The following is a 14,937-nucleotide window of genomic DNA, read 5'->3' on the forward strand; positions in this document are numbered from 1 at the left end:
TGCAATAAAAGAAAATCCCCTCCTCTTCCTCACTATAATGATTTTTCCACTCAAAACCATTTTGGGGACCATTCCACTATTTGCAAAACCAGCGGTGAAAAGCTCAATCCAACGAGTAGGAAAAGCCAAAAAACAATCAAACATCCCTTTGTTTAACAATGCCCAAGTTATTGTCTATTTCCCCTCATACTTTTGGGATTGCTTCTTCCACTGGCATTGGCGCTGCTGCTGTTGCCCTGAAATAGGCCATTACTCTTATTGTTTTTGAAGCGAATCCGATTCTCATGTTCAAGAAGCAGCAGGAAAATCAGAGAAAACAGAATTAAAGGATGATTCATTGAGATGCATACTGTCTCTCAGCTACTGGGCTCCAAGCTGAAATTGAAATATAATTCAATTCTTTGACGATAGAGAGGTATAGGGAGAGGGATTGATCACCTGTTGAAGCAACAGTAAAATGAAAGAAAACAGAATTAAACGATGATTCATTGTGATCCGTGGTGTATCTCGGTTGTTGGGCTCCAAAATGAAATTGAAACACACTTCATTTCGGTCACGATAGAGAGGACCAGGGAGAGGGATCGATCACCTGTTGGCGCTCCAGCATGATGTCTGCCCACCGCCAGAAATTAAGAAGAAAACTTAGAAAATGCAACAACATGGACCATCAGGCGACTGAAAGAGGTGAAGTTTTGAATTTGGGAGAGTTGGAGAGTGGCGGTACAGTTTTGTACATAAACGTTATTGGGAAACCATACAAAACGGCGGAGAAGGTTATCTACCAAGGTCACAAATTGGTCTGGAAAATCATTTTTCACTGGAATTTGTTGAATTTGTTTTTCAAAAAATTGATTATAAAAATGTTTGAATAGTTTTTCAGAGTAGAAATGGATTTAGCTTATAAAAACTAGGAGATCCAAAATTTCTAAATTTAACATTTATAACCCAAATTTCCAAAAAAAAACATACCAAAATTTCACTATTTTTTGAACAAACTTATATTCTTGGAATTTTGGATAGCTAATCCAACAAATCCTGATAATATTTCGTATAATCTTTGATTTTTTTGGAAAATGATAAGTTTCAGTTGGCATATCACATACAAATAGCCGAGGTGCTTGCTGCTTTGTAACATGAAATTTACTCGGGAAGACAATTTTTTTTAAGCAGTATTCACAAACTCGCTTTTACTCTTTTCAATTCAGGATGCCTGTAATTCGCAGTCTATTTAAAGATCTTTCTTCCCATGGAATAACCTTTAAACCACTGAAATGTTTTAAAGATTTTACAAAATGCTAAATCTATATATATAATCCAAAAACTAATTTAAATAACACAAATTAAAATTCCAATTCAAAATTTTCAACCAAATATATTTTTCAACTAAATTTCAGCCAGAAAATCCAAAAATTCACATTAAAAACCACCACTGCCAAATTAGCAAACTGCAGCCTTAATGCTCTCTCTGTAACTTCCACACTGCCCACTTTCATACATGCCCACATCGATTCCAGAGTAGCCAATTTTGCCAGTCATGCTTTCCCAGCCTCAACCGTGTTACCAGATTCCAAGTCACTTGCAGATTTGATGGAACCCAGAGATGAAGACGCTGCCATTGTCGAGTCGTTCCCAAAAATTTCAAAAGACTGAACATCATTTGCTGCAACACTCTCGTTTCTTTCGGTAACATCCATTCGGGCGCTTTCCTCTGGCTGGGAGAACTCTGACGGTTTCTTCGACAATGCGCAAAGGACAGTGTGTCGACATGAAGGACAAGAAGCATTGGAAAGCAGCCATGCGTCTATGCAATCTGCGTGGAAACAGTGACAGCATTCTGGCAATACTCTCACTTTTTCTCCTTCCATGAATTCCGCTAGGCAAATGGGGCAATCCATGGCTCTGAGGGGGTGGCCTTTGCGGTAAACTGTGGCTGAAAGTGCTTCTAAATCCTTTTTCTCGATGCCAGATTGAGTTCTTTCGACATCCATATTGTGTGATGGCTCGGACACCACTCGCCATCGCCTGTAGAGCCGTCTGCAGCGGAGCAGGGCATTGAACCACAAAAAGCATAGTATTGAGAGGAACAGGACAGCGATAATAACGACTAAGCTTGGGCCGAATGTCTCATTAGCAAACTTCGGAGTTACCATCGTCATAGGAGCGGATGAATGCAATTCCTCGCTATCTTTCAACAATTTCCTGCCCTGATCACACAATGAAAATGAAGACATACTCTGCATTTTTCTGGAAACGTGTTCCAATCACAACGAACCTCGAAGGGGGTCAGGCACAATGGCTTCAGAAACTATAAAATTTTCAGTAATTGAACATGGGGACTGCCAATCCAAGAATATGACAATTGGGGACTGCAAATCAGAAAGCTTGGAGAAATGCAAAGCGTGGAAAATTAGCAAAGTCAGGAGTTAGCTCCGTCATAGGAGCGGATGAAAGCAATTCATCGCTATCTTGCAACAATTTCCTGCCCTGAACACACAATGAAAATGAAGACATGCTCTGCATTTTGCAGGAAACGAGTTCCAATCACAATAAACCTTGAAGGGGGTCAGACGCAATAACTTCAGAAACCATAAAATTTCGAGTAATTCACCATGGGGACTGCCAATTTCAAGAATATGACAATTGGGGACTGCAAATCTGAGAAATGAGAAAGCTTGGAGAAATGCAAAGCGTGGAAAAAGGAGGAAGATTTAGTACTTATCACCCAATGCAGCGGGGATCTTTTAAATGGTACATAACCCCATAACTACAAATTTGGATCGGATTCTGCGGGCAGGTAAAGGCCGGACCGAGGCGCCCACAGAAACCCAAAAACCCCTAAAAGCCTCACATTCCGGACACGACAAAACTCAGAGGTTGTTCAAGTCCCCACTTTGTTAAAACAGATGGATATTAATTACATGGTGCGAGCGGTGCAAGGTCATTGGAGGTTCAAAGTTATTGAAGGCGGCTCCTGTGATCTGATTGGAGTTCTGTAATATTGCAGCTGCTTTAGCAATTTGTTTTTTAAAGAGTTATTAAATCATATTTTATATCTTAAAATCCTTATATAAAATTATTTTATCTCAGCTTTACTGGGTTTAGTTCATCCATGAAAACTTGCACTTATCTAGGGGAGAGATTCCTAATGTTGTACATGGATTAGTAATTGATATAGTAATGGTCCCATCAAACTACCATAAATTGAGACTTTTGAAACCAATATTTAAACAAAAATAAATAACATCAAGTATAAATAAGTATTAATTTGTGTCTAAAATTTCTCCATACATTGACTGGGCCCACAACTGTCCATAAATAGTATTTTACTAGTTAAGACTGCAAACCATATTGATCCAACTAGAAAACAGCTAAAACCATAAAGGCTTCCAAAATGGCCTATTCCGAAAGTATAAAGCAGCAATCACTTCAACCCCCACTCATCAGAACTGCTGCTTTGCATCCAAATAAATATGCCTACCTGCACATAACAAAAGGGAATGTATGTCAGCCATAACTGCTGTGTTGTTCAACAACTAAACACCCTATGTTCAATAAATGACACCCAACCCAATAACATTTAAATCCACTTTGTGTAATAAATGACACCCAACCCAATAACATTTAAATCCACTTTGTGCAATAAATGACACCCAGACCCAATAACTGCAATAAATGACACCCAACTCACACTATTTCTCATTAAAAGAAATCAAAGCACTTGGATCAACAAATAACCAATTCCCAACCATTAGATCACATCAAATTAAATCCAGACCACACATTCAAAATGAAGCCATTGCAATCCATGTGCATCCATGTCCACCAATTAAATTCAAGTGCCCAAAACTATAAAAGAAGTCCACCCACTGTTGAAGTTGCATCTTATGCTTTCAAACTATTCAACAAACTTGAAGACAAGATCACAAAACAATTTCCAATATATTCAGGTTAGTTATATGAATTACAACTCATTCTTCTTACAGTTCTGTTTTCATTGTTTTCATTTATCAGATTTCTTACAGGATCTGTATGGCCATAACTGCTAGAAGGATACCTGGATGGTTTCACAAACAGCCATTGAAAGTCATTGTTCTTACAGTTCTGTTTTCATTGTTTTCATTTATCAGAGTTCTTACATGATCTGTCTGGCCATACTAAATATTCAGAGTAACTAAATATTTCGAGGGAGGTTTTTCTTGGTTTTCTTGAAGATAATAGGGACGTAGTTCAAAAGAGTTCCATGCTACTGTAGCAAAAATAAATTCAAAATTTTATTTAATAACCATGTGGCAACAATGATGAGAACAAGAGCAAACAATCTTGATTATAATTTATCATAAACTAGAGACACATCAACGGGGATCTTTAGTGCCTTCATTACATAGGTAAGCCTATGTTTTTGGTAGTCATTGCTTGACGCTGGAATACGATACAGTTTAGTGTCAAAAGAGACTTCACTAATTTGAATGAGTATGGTATCAAAAATCATTGTGGTATTGGCATGGACCATTATCTTTGTTGTGTTTTATAGTGAGATATGGGCTCAAAGGAATCATGCTTTGAGATGGTCAAAGGAGGAAAACAAAACATTGATAAGCTATTTGACAGTTACCCTGGTTTTCATCACTTCTGAGATTTTGGCATTGCTTCTTTTTATTCTTCCTTGAGATTTTTGCTTGCAAATTTCCTCTTCAACTACTATTTCCAAATCAAACCTATGGTCTCTCCAATGAACGAAAAATTGAAGATTAAAAATATTTCATGCAAGTAGCATGTTTTACTTAATCAAAGTGACAAATTTTTTGTGGTGTGATCATGGGTCCTGGTTATTCATGTATTTCATGGACACCTTGATATGGTATTCCATTCTCACATCCTTCATTTTTTGTGGGAATATTCTCCCATCTTGGTGAGATAAGGAATATTAGACATTTGAGGTTGTGAGTGCTATCCAAAACCTAGAGAAAATATTAGAATGTAAATCCATCAATGTGAAAACTAATTTTTGCAGGTGGCCCTGGGAGGTGAATTTTGACTGCTTATTTTAGGAAAATGAGGCAAAATTTTGAAAATCCACGAGAAGTTGCAGTATGCGAAAAAGATGGAAAATGATATTTGAAATAACTATCATAGAATCCTACTTGAATCCATATAAAAGTTGCTAAATTGATGAACTATGGATTTACTTGGAATGACATTTGCAAAATTTTGACACTGCCCTATGAAAGTGAAACATTTACTCTCATTATAAAAACAGATGAATACATGGAAAAGTCCAGTGTGAACGAAAAAAATACTAAATATTCAGAGTAACTCGAGAATATTGAAATGCTTGATAAGTTCCCTGCAGAAAGAGGATTTGCATTAAATCGAAGGCTAGAAAATGTGAATTCATATTGATGTGCAATATTAATATGATTTATCACTTCTGGTGCTCCCATATTCGAACTTCAATAGCTTGAGAAAGAGAATCTTTTGAAATTGGATGTAGAATTTCATAGTTGTGTCATTGGTCATATAAAAGTTGCTAAATTGATGAACAGGCAGGGAATTGAGAGACCACAAGGCTGATCATAGCTGCAAGTTGTTCCCAACATAGAATTTATGCCTGGAATGGTGGCCATGGACTGCAATGGAGAAGTTGCAGTACTGAGACATTTTTGGCAATGCCAAAAAGCAAAAAAAAATGGAAAATGATATTTGAAACAACTATCATAGAATCCTACTTGAATCCATATAAAAGTTGCTAAACTGATGAACAGGCAGGCAATTGAGAGACCACAAGGCTGATCACAGCTGCAAGTTGTTCCCAGCATAGAATTTATGCCTGGAATGGTGGCCATGGACTGCAATGGAGAAGTTGTAGTACCGAGACATTTTTGGCAATGCCAAACAACAAAAAAAATGGAAAATGATATTTGAAACAACTATCATAGAATCCTACTTGAAGACATATAAAAGTTGCTAAACTAATGAACAGGCAGGGAATTGAGAGACTACGAAGTAATGCAATTCGATTTCTTGTAACATAAGCAATGCAATTCGATTTCTTGTAACATACATGATGATAATTTCCTGTAATAAAGGAAAATTATTTTTGCAGAAGTAATGAAGCATAATTTACAAATATTATAATGTCTAAATGCATACAATAATTTTACAAGTTGTTGCATCTATGGCAAAAGGAAGTTACTCTGCTCGTACAAGGAGAAGTTGTAGGAGAGTGACAAGGGGTGTGCAGCTACGATGCACATCGTCTGATGAGGACAGGCCAGCTGATGTCAATGCCAACAATGCACCAGGGAACATTGTTGAGGATGACCATGTGACAGCAACTGATGTTAACACGCCATCAGCCACAGAACCACCATCAACAACAGTCCAAGGGGCAAGCTCAACTAAAAAGATCAGTGCTATAAGAGGATGGACAAAAGAACAAATGTTAGTTGCAATTGATGACATAGAGTTTAATGGATACTCAGTTCGGGCATCTACAAAAAAACATGGTATTCCTCCCTCATCAATACATTATTGGATAAATGGATTGACTCATACAAAACATAGAGGGCCTCTTACAATTATGACTGACGAGGAGGAGGCCAAGGTGGTTGAGTGGTGTAAAGAGATGGCCCAACTGGGACATGTGCTAGAGTTGATACAACTCAAATCAACAGTTGCTCAAATCTGTCAAGGGAGGCCAAACCCATTCAAAGTTGGGTTTCCTAATAAATCATGGTGGTTTGGGTTTAAAAAAAGGCATCCAGAACTTGTATTGCGTACTGCTGAGGGCCTTGATAGAGACAGAGCATTAAATTTGCGCCCTGCAGTTGTGCAAAAGTTCTATGACACACTTTCTAGTGCTTACGATAAACATTCTTATGGAGCAAAACATATATGGAACTATGATGAAACAGGTTTACAGGGAGGGAGGAATTGTGGCATGCGGGTAATTCCCAAGAGAGGGAGCCGAAATGTGCCAAAAATTTTGCCCAAGAGCAGAGAGTGGATAACTATTTTATGTTGTGTTAATGCAATTAGTACTTCAATCCCAGGATTTTATCTATTCAAAGGTAAAAATCAACTGAAAAACTATATACAGAACTGTGAACCAGGTGCATGCATGGCTGCACATCCCCATGCATGGATGACTAAAGAACTGTTTCTAAGTTGGCTTTTTCACTTTGCTGCATCGGTACCAAGTGGCGTCTCGCCTAATCACAGACACCTTTTGATATTAGATGGCCATGGGAGCCACATGGCTATATAAACAATTGAGGAAGCAAACAATTTAGGCATCGACCTGTTGACATTGCCCGCTTATACCACTCACAGACTGCAACCCCTTGATGTTAGTGTGTTTGGCCCTTTCAAGATCTATTTCAGGTCGGAGCGCCCTGCATGGATGGAAAACAATCTAGGGGTTGAGGTGAAAAGGTTTGAGCTAGCAGAGCTTGCAAGTAAAGCTTTTAAAAGGGCTTTGACACCATCAAATATCAAGGCTAGCTTTAGGAGGACAGGAATCTGGCCACTGAACTATGATGCTCTTATGCATCATACTGGTTGTAGCCAAGCTTTTCATGTGGATGGTCAAGAAGAAGGGAATGCCCAAACAGGGGTTGAAGTGCAAGAAGTAGATGAACAAGATGATGTTGTTGCAGCTGGTAATATGACTTCCCTGTCTCAAGGACACTTATATGCTGAAGATGATGAAACTATATGTGAAACACAATATAACAATGAACAAATTCGTAGTAACATGGAGATTGTTCCACCAACTCAAGAACATGAAATTCCTGTTGCTGATATTGTTAATGATATTGTTGAACATGCAGTTGACAATGACCAATTGACATTGCCAAGCCAAGTAACCCCACCTTCATGGCTAGCAGAAGCAATGATCAATATGAATGCACATAGTGTCTCGGCAACCAATGAAGAAAGCATGAACATGCCCTCACAACCAACAAAATTGAACAGTGAAATTGTTCATTTTTTTGTGGACAATAGATCAATGGAAGAAGATGAAGGACATAATGAGGCATCAAATGAAGATAATGATATAGTTCAATTAGTTCCAACAGATACTGAAAGGGAAGTACCAAGAAATGACATGTAGGTGGGAAGGGTGGAGAAGACACTTGGATGGTTCCTAAAGCTACCAGTAGAGAGAGTATCAATGAAAAAAAAGCAAGGTGCACCGAGTAGCATTCGTTTGGGCCGAAGCTCACAGTTACTCACCTCAGAGGACTATATAAACCTGTTAGTTGAGTTTGAAAAAAAGAAATTTGAAATGCAAGAATTAAAACAAAAAAAGAACGATCTAGTCAAGGAGAAGAAGGCAGCAAGGATTGTTGCAGCACAACGTTGAGCAGATGAAAGGATTGGAATAGATAAAGCAAGGCAAGTTAAGGACCAACAAAAGAAAATGGTAAGATAGGAAAAGGAAAAACGAAAGGCACAACAAATGCTTGAAAAGGAACAAGGGATGATCAACGCTACAAGAATAGCTGATGAAACCAAGATTATTTCAAACTCATTGGACTCCATTGCAGATAATACACCATTATTCCAAGATCTCATAAACATTCAAATGCCCCACTATCAAACTGAGGGTTTACCCACTTGCCTTGTTCCTACCAGAGTTGGTGTCAATTCTCTGTATGCTCATTACACACCTCCACTTAATGCAGGGGTCAGTAGTGCAAATGTGAGGTATGGGTACTCAGTACCTCCATGGTTGGAAGTTGCAAATTGGAATCAATCATGTGGCAGCAATCAACCCTTGACTGGTAGGCCAACCTACCTGGCTCAAGAAGGTAACTCGGGGAGTTTTGGCACTCAAGATTCTCAGGGCCATAAAGAATAGGGGTGTCATATGTTTTTGGTTCTAACCACATTATGATGTGGATTTTGGATGGATTGTATCTTTTTCTTGGCACAGAAACATTTTGGCTTACAACACTAGATTGTATCTTTTTCTTGTCACAGAAACATTTTGGCTTACAACCTAGTAGTGATTTCTTGTGGCAACCTAATTGTGTGTTGATAAGAAATTTTCAATGGAATATGTCTTTTTGTAAAATATTAATTATGATAAAACTATTTCTACAAATTATTCTGTGCACCCTCCCCGCCATGTCCCAAAACCACGTGTCAAAGCGCATGGAGCCAGTACGACACCTGTCCACCGTGGAGCTCCATGTGTTGGCCATCATATCATCGCATAAAACTTTGTGTCCGCGCCATTTCCTCCGTTTGTTTGAAGTCATTGCTGCGATGTTTGGGAATTCAATAATAACATTCCATTCCAACTCTGGACAAGAGATAATGGCCAAAGGCTTAGGAAAATGGCTAAATACAAAAATCAAATGACAAAACAGTCTCAAATGAGGAGGCAATCTACCTCATAATAAGTTTTATTAAATGTCAAAAAGCCACTGATAATTTTATTCATTGAGGGGACACTTGAGAAATTGAGAGCACTCAAAGTTGCAAGCAGGCGTAGAGACTCTATGCAAGAGACAAAACCAACAATTAAATAATTGTAAATTGACCAAAAATTGCCTGGGACGAAGAAAATTTCTCATTAACAAGAGGAATATGCCAGCAAAGCTACATAATGATTTGTTGTTGTTCGATGAATGAGAAAACCAATCTTCTAATTCAAAATACTATTACAGACCAATAAATGAAATAAACATTGCAGAAGAGGCAACACTGGATATGAACAAGCTGCCTCTTCCAAGCCTTAACTCAAGCCCTAAAGGCTTCATTAAGGCCTGTTGTCAAACCTCTGCCCTTTCTTCTAGCATAACCAGCCTTGAAACCCTCATATCTGCCTTTCCTAAATTATGAAACAAGCATATAATTTCTGAGCTTGTGTTTCAATAAATTTTGCATAGTTTGTAGTGGTTGCAGGTGTCTCCAGCCTTGAAAGATTCCTTGGCAGATCTCTGGGGTCATCCTAGGCCTTGGGCCTCAAGGTTTTGTCTCTTAAACTCTTCATTTACTCACTGTTTACTTACAACAGGGTAAATTCTTCCCGTGACAAAAATTTCATATAAATGACATAAAACAAATCTAAAAACTATTTTGTGCATTGACAATACACTTAAGCATTTCTGGACATCTATTGTTTGACTTGATTTTATGAATTTTGGTGAATGTTATCTCTGTTAGGACTGCGTAACAATTAACATCATAAGAAATTTCAATTTTGTTTTGGGGTAAAAGGTCTCTGTAATAGATTGGCTTCTTGATATTCATAGACCTCTTTGAAACAAATTCACTCACTACTGTCCTAATAAAATTCGCTACTGTTATCATCTTACGCTGCTCCTGCTTTACGCTTTAAGTAATTTGCTTTATCTCTTTGAGAATGCTGCCATTCACTTGTCTCTTGTAAATTTCATATCTAAAGTTACATTTTGTATCATAAAAAAATCACTGAGGTAATCTACTGCTGTCATAAAATTTACTTGGTAAGTATTAAAAGTTTGTTGACCTCCTAAATGGTGCATTCGTGTCATTTAGAAATCTGAATTTTTCTCACAGGATTGTTGGCATTATCTTGTTAAGTATTTGGTACAACAATTCTCTTGCTTCATTGTTTTTTCATTGGCACCTAGTTTGTAAGAAAATCTAGTATCTAACTGTGTCATTAGCTTGAGTAGCAGCATTTGGAAATATCTAATTGAAAATCGGCAGCTTGTGTTGAAGTAGACTGAGAGCATTCACAAATCTTATTTTCGCTTTCGATAATTAAGGGTTAACAACAGATAACTAATTTGTTCATAGATATAAATGCAGGGAAGCTATATATGCTCATAGTTAAATAACTGCAATGGTAGACTTATACAGCCCCATACATATGGCCATTAAAGAATTTGTTATTTTCAGCCCAACCAAAATAACCCCAAATTTGCTTAACTGTAAATATACTCAAATTAGTCAATCTAACGACTTTCTACAAAAGTGCAATGGCTTAATAATGATATCCATTGATCTCAGACTTTAAAGAGAAGTGGATTGCGGTCATTCAGAGTGGTTGGAACTCGAAAATTATTTTTAAAGTGAATTTAAGAAAATTGCAAGATGAAACTATTGGATAGGTGAGAAGTGAAATAGCGAGAGAGGCTTCATTTCAAATACAAAGAGTGAAGTTCCTAACAAAAGCTTTCACGGACGAGGTGAAGACAGGTGATGGATGCCATGAGAGGATCAGCTTTTAAAAGGGAAGCCTAAGGGAAACGTTATGCAAGTCAATTGAGAGCAGCGACAGAGAGTCTACTTAAACACCATTTTAGAGAAGTAATGGATGCATTCTTCCATAAATACGGAGAAACACTGGGGAACAGATTAAGTAAAATTAAGGAATTTGAGATGCAGAGAGGATATCTCATCATGGCCTAGGAGCGTAAATCAACTTGTTGACCATTTACATAGTAATTAACACTCTTAATTCATATAAGCCTGTGCTTTGTCCTTGATGCCAAGAGGAGAGTGGAATTGCGGGCCAAGAGGAGAGGGAATTGTTGTCCTGGCCCGTTTTTGGGTGAAGCCCTCCGCCGAGGATGGCACGGGACGGCCAAGGATGGCACGGAGTGAAAATAATAGCGAAAACAAGGAATCTATCAGACATATCATAAATTAAGTCATACCAAAAGACAAGAGGGTTTCGAGGGTTTGTTTGGGGTCATTGCTGCGATGTTCCATTTTCCCTTTGTCTTTCTGCTCGGGGCTGGTTGTTGGGTGAAGCCCTCCCCCGAGGATGGCATGGGACGACCGAGGGAACGGGATGGCCAAGGCCAAGTATGGCCTGGGACGATCGAGGTTGAGGATGGCACGGGACGACTGAGGGCACGGGATAGCCAAGGATAGCACGGGACGGCGAAAATAACAATGAAAATAATGAAATTTCCACAAAAACCCTAAACCCTCAACAACAAACAACATCAAAATATCCACAAAAACCATAAACCCTCAAAAAAGTCCATTGAAAGTTTACAAAATATCCAAATAGAGTTGTTTGTGTTGAAAAACACAAAGAAATTGCTGGTAGGATTAAAATCCTACCGGATACAGGCCATGGATGGTCGCCAACCTTCCCCACCTTCCCCGAAGCTCGCTAGACCTTCTCCACATCTGCAACGACCTTTTATAAACCTGCAATGAGAAGAAAAAGCCATTAGACAATAGAAAACCACCAAAAACACCAGCACAAAACAGCAAATTAACAACAAATTTAGCAATTACCTCGAGCTCAGTAAAACTGCAACCGGCTCCTCCCCAAACAACAAAATCGTTGAATAAGACCACCACTAGAGAAACCCTAAACAACTGGCAGTCCAGAATGACCAAGAAATCCAGGCGGAAAACCACAAGAAAAGCAGAAGCGATGTTCCAACCATAAACCCTAAACCTCCAGCAAACATTTGCACCAGCACCTGCATACCAGACGAAGCGCGCAGGTCCACAAACCCTATCAATCGAACAAACACTTGCAACAACACATGAATAAAATACGAAGCGTGCAGGTTCTGGGGCCGTCCCGTGCCATCTTCGGCGGGGGGCTTCACCCAACAACCGATCCCGAGCAGAAAGACAAAGGGAAAATGGAACATCGCAGCAATGACTCCAAACAAACGGAGGAAATGGCATGGACACAAAGTTTTATGCGATGATATGATGGCCAACACATGGAGCTCCACGGTGGACAGGTGTCGTACCGGCTCCATGCGCTTTGACACGTGGTTTTGCGACGTGGCGGGGAGGGTGCACAGGTAATGGTGAACCTCCCCTAGTCAAAAAATATCCAAACCTCGATTACAGAAAATAAATATTGAACACTTTTGCGCTAATTATTAATTTACCAATACTTGATTGGAGAGGGGGATAATAATTCGAAATGTAAGAAAGAGCGAACACTTTTTGCTCTGATTACTAGTTTACCTATACTTTATTGGAGAGGCGGATACTAATCAAAATGGTCATATTCCTTATAATCCAAGTACCATGCTTCATCAAACGTTCAACTTTGGATAAATTATGAGTTTTTATATTTTTCTCCTTCTACGTTATAATCACATTAATATCTTTATTCATGTTTTATTTAGGGTAACAATTCAAAAATCATCCAATGCATGTAACGTCTTAATTTCTTTTTCATTTGCCAACCATAATACTAGTTTTAGAGTCATCAACTTTAGATAATTATTTGACCCTTTTCCAAATATTATTTTAAATTTAATTAAATGATTGTGAAAAAAAATAATCTTTTTTCCACATATAACAATATCTTCTTGTGAAGTCTTATTAAAAAACGCTGAAGGAATGCTCTAGCTCTAACAAAAAAATAGAGGAAAATATCTTAGCAATTTGTTGTTGAAGCACTACCCTCACTAAGTTTTCTTCCTTATACTATGGGAAATCACTCAATATATTGAGCCCATTAGTTTCATATTCTTTCTTGCTACAATTAATGTAATAGTTTTATAAACTTTTATTTGTGGATTTCATATCTAATTCTTCAAACTTTAATAATCTTAATTCAAACACATATGTATGTATGAATATGTATATCTAAAAATATAGGTTATTTCATTGCTTATTTGATCTGTTTTATTTGTGATATGTAAGAGGGTAAGTTTTCAATTTTGCTAAAAAAATTGAGTTTTTATTTTTAACAAATTAAAATTAATTTTAAATCTTACTTAATAGATAATTTTAACATAACCACGGTTTAAAAAAGACAATTTGAACATATAAAAATATCATTATCTCCTATTATCACTTTTACAACTATTTCAATAAAATTATAGATTTGTTTAATAACAATTATCTTTAATTTTATTGTGTCGAGAGGCACCCTAGAACCCAGTATGAGAGAGATGTTGTCACATAAGGTTACATTTAGAAATAATTGTAACACCCCCTTCCACCACCTTAGCTTAAACCTATTCAGTGGAAGGTGTTACTTTGACTAAACTCGACCTTCATAGTTTGGTTATGGAAATGGGGTCACAAAATTCCTCAACCTCCAACTTCTTAAAATTTAAAACCTAATACTACCCTCATGTTCCACTCTTCAAGAGATTTTTGGTGATATAAATTTTATCCCAATCTGACCTACAGAGCAAAAGTTATGGCCATTTAGAGATTTAGCCAATAGCCCTTTGCCATGTCAGTAGGATTTTCCAAGTGGAACCCACATGGTTCCCACGTGGCACTCCACATAACATGCCAACTCACCCTCGGTTGGGGCCCACAAGGCCCAATATTAACATGCTTCACGACCCTTTCCCATTATAACCCTTCTCGATCTCAACCTCCCCCTATTCCACTCGACACAATGTGCAAACATGGTTGTAGGCGTGGTGTGAGACAAATAGTATCTACGTTAATTGTCGACTAAATATTTCTAGTCTCTTGGCCCTCACTTCCTCACCCTCCCACTAAACAAATTTTGAGGCAAAAAATGGGTCTCAAAACAAAAATGTACAACAAAAATAAACTTTATAAAAACCAATAGGATTCAATATGAAGATGTCAACCATAGGGGATGATCGCCATTTTTGGAGTAAAAAAGAAAAAAGATACAAAAATAAAAATAAAAATCAAAACTACTTTTTCGACACATATTTTCAACTTATATTCTTATGATTTTATTCAAACTTCAAGCAGGAGCATTAGTTGGAAGCATTATTTAATTTTGCATCCAAGGAGTACTCATGTTGCATACTTTCGATGGACCCTACTACATGAAAAATATGAAATACATGATAAAACGTGAATGCATGAAATGTGAAATACATGAAATCACATTTTTTCATGTATTTAACAATTTTCATCTAGTAGGGACCATCGAAAGTATGCAACAAGGGTTCTCCTTGGATGTAAAAATAAATTTTGCATCCGATGAGCGCCCCCGCTCGAAAT

General features: G+C 37.7%; 1 protein-coding gene across 1 annotated transcript; it reads right to left on the bottom strand.

Annotated features, from left to right (window-relative positions):
* Window positions 1-1,359: 1,359 nt before the first annotated feature.
* LOC149235242 (RING-H2 finger protein ATL8-like) lies at window positions 1,360-2,849 on the bottom strand. Its single transcript, XM_089461324.1, has one exon. It carries the CDS (start codon window positions 2,238-2,240, stop codon window positions 1,533-1,535), a length of 708 nt encoding a protein of 235 aa, XP_089317450.1. The 5' UTR covers window positions 2,241-2,849; the 3' UTR covers window positions 1,360-1,532.
* Window positions 2,850-14,937: the final 12,088 nt, after the last annotated feature.

The sequence above is a fragment of the Pinus tabuliformis genome, chromosome 8 (assembly GCF_031772625.1).
Source record: "Pinus tabuliformis cultivar Carrire ecotype Pingquan chromosome 8, CPIR1, whole genome shotgun sequence".
Classification (NCBI taxonomy): Eukaryota; Viridiplantae; Streptophyta; class Pinopsida; order Pinales; family Pinaceae; genus Pinus; species Pinus tabuliformis.

Excerpts from the sequence above, each read along its gene's own strand:
- LOC149235242 (XM_089461324.1), bottom strand. The coding sequence starts at position 2,240 with ATGCAGAGTATGTCTTCATTTTCATTGTGTGATCAGGGCAGGAAATTG.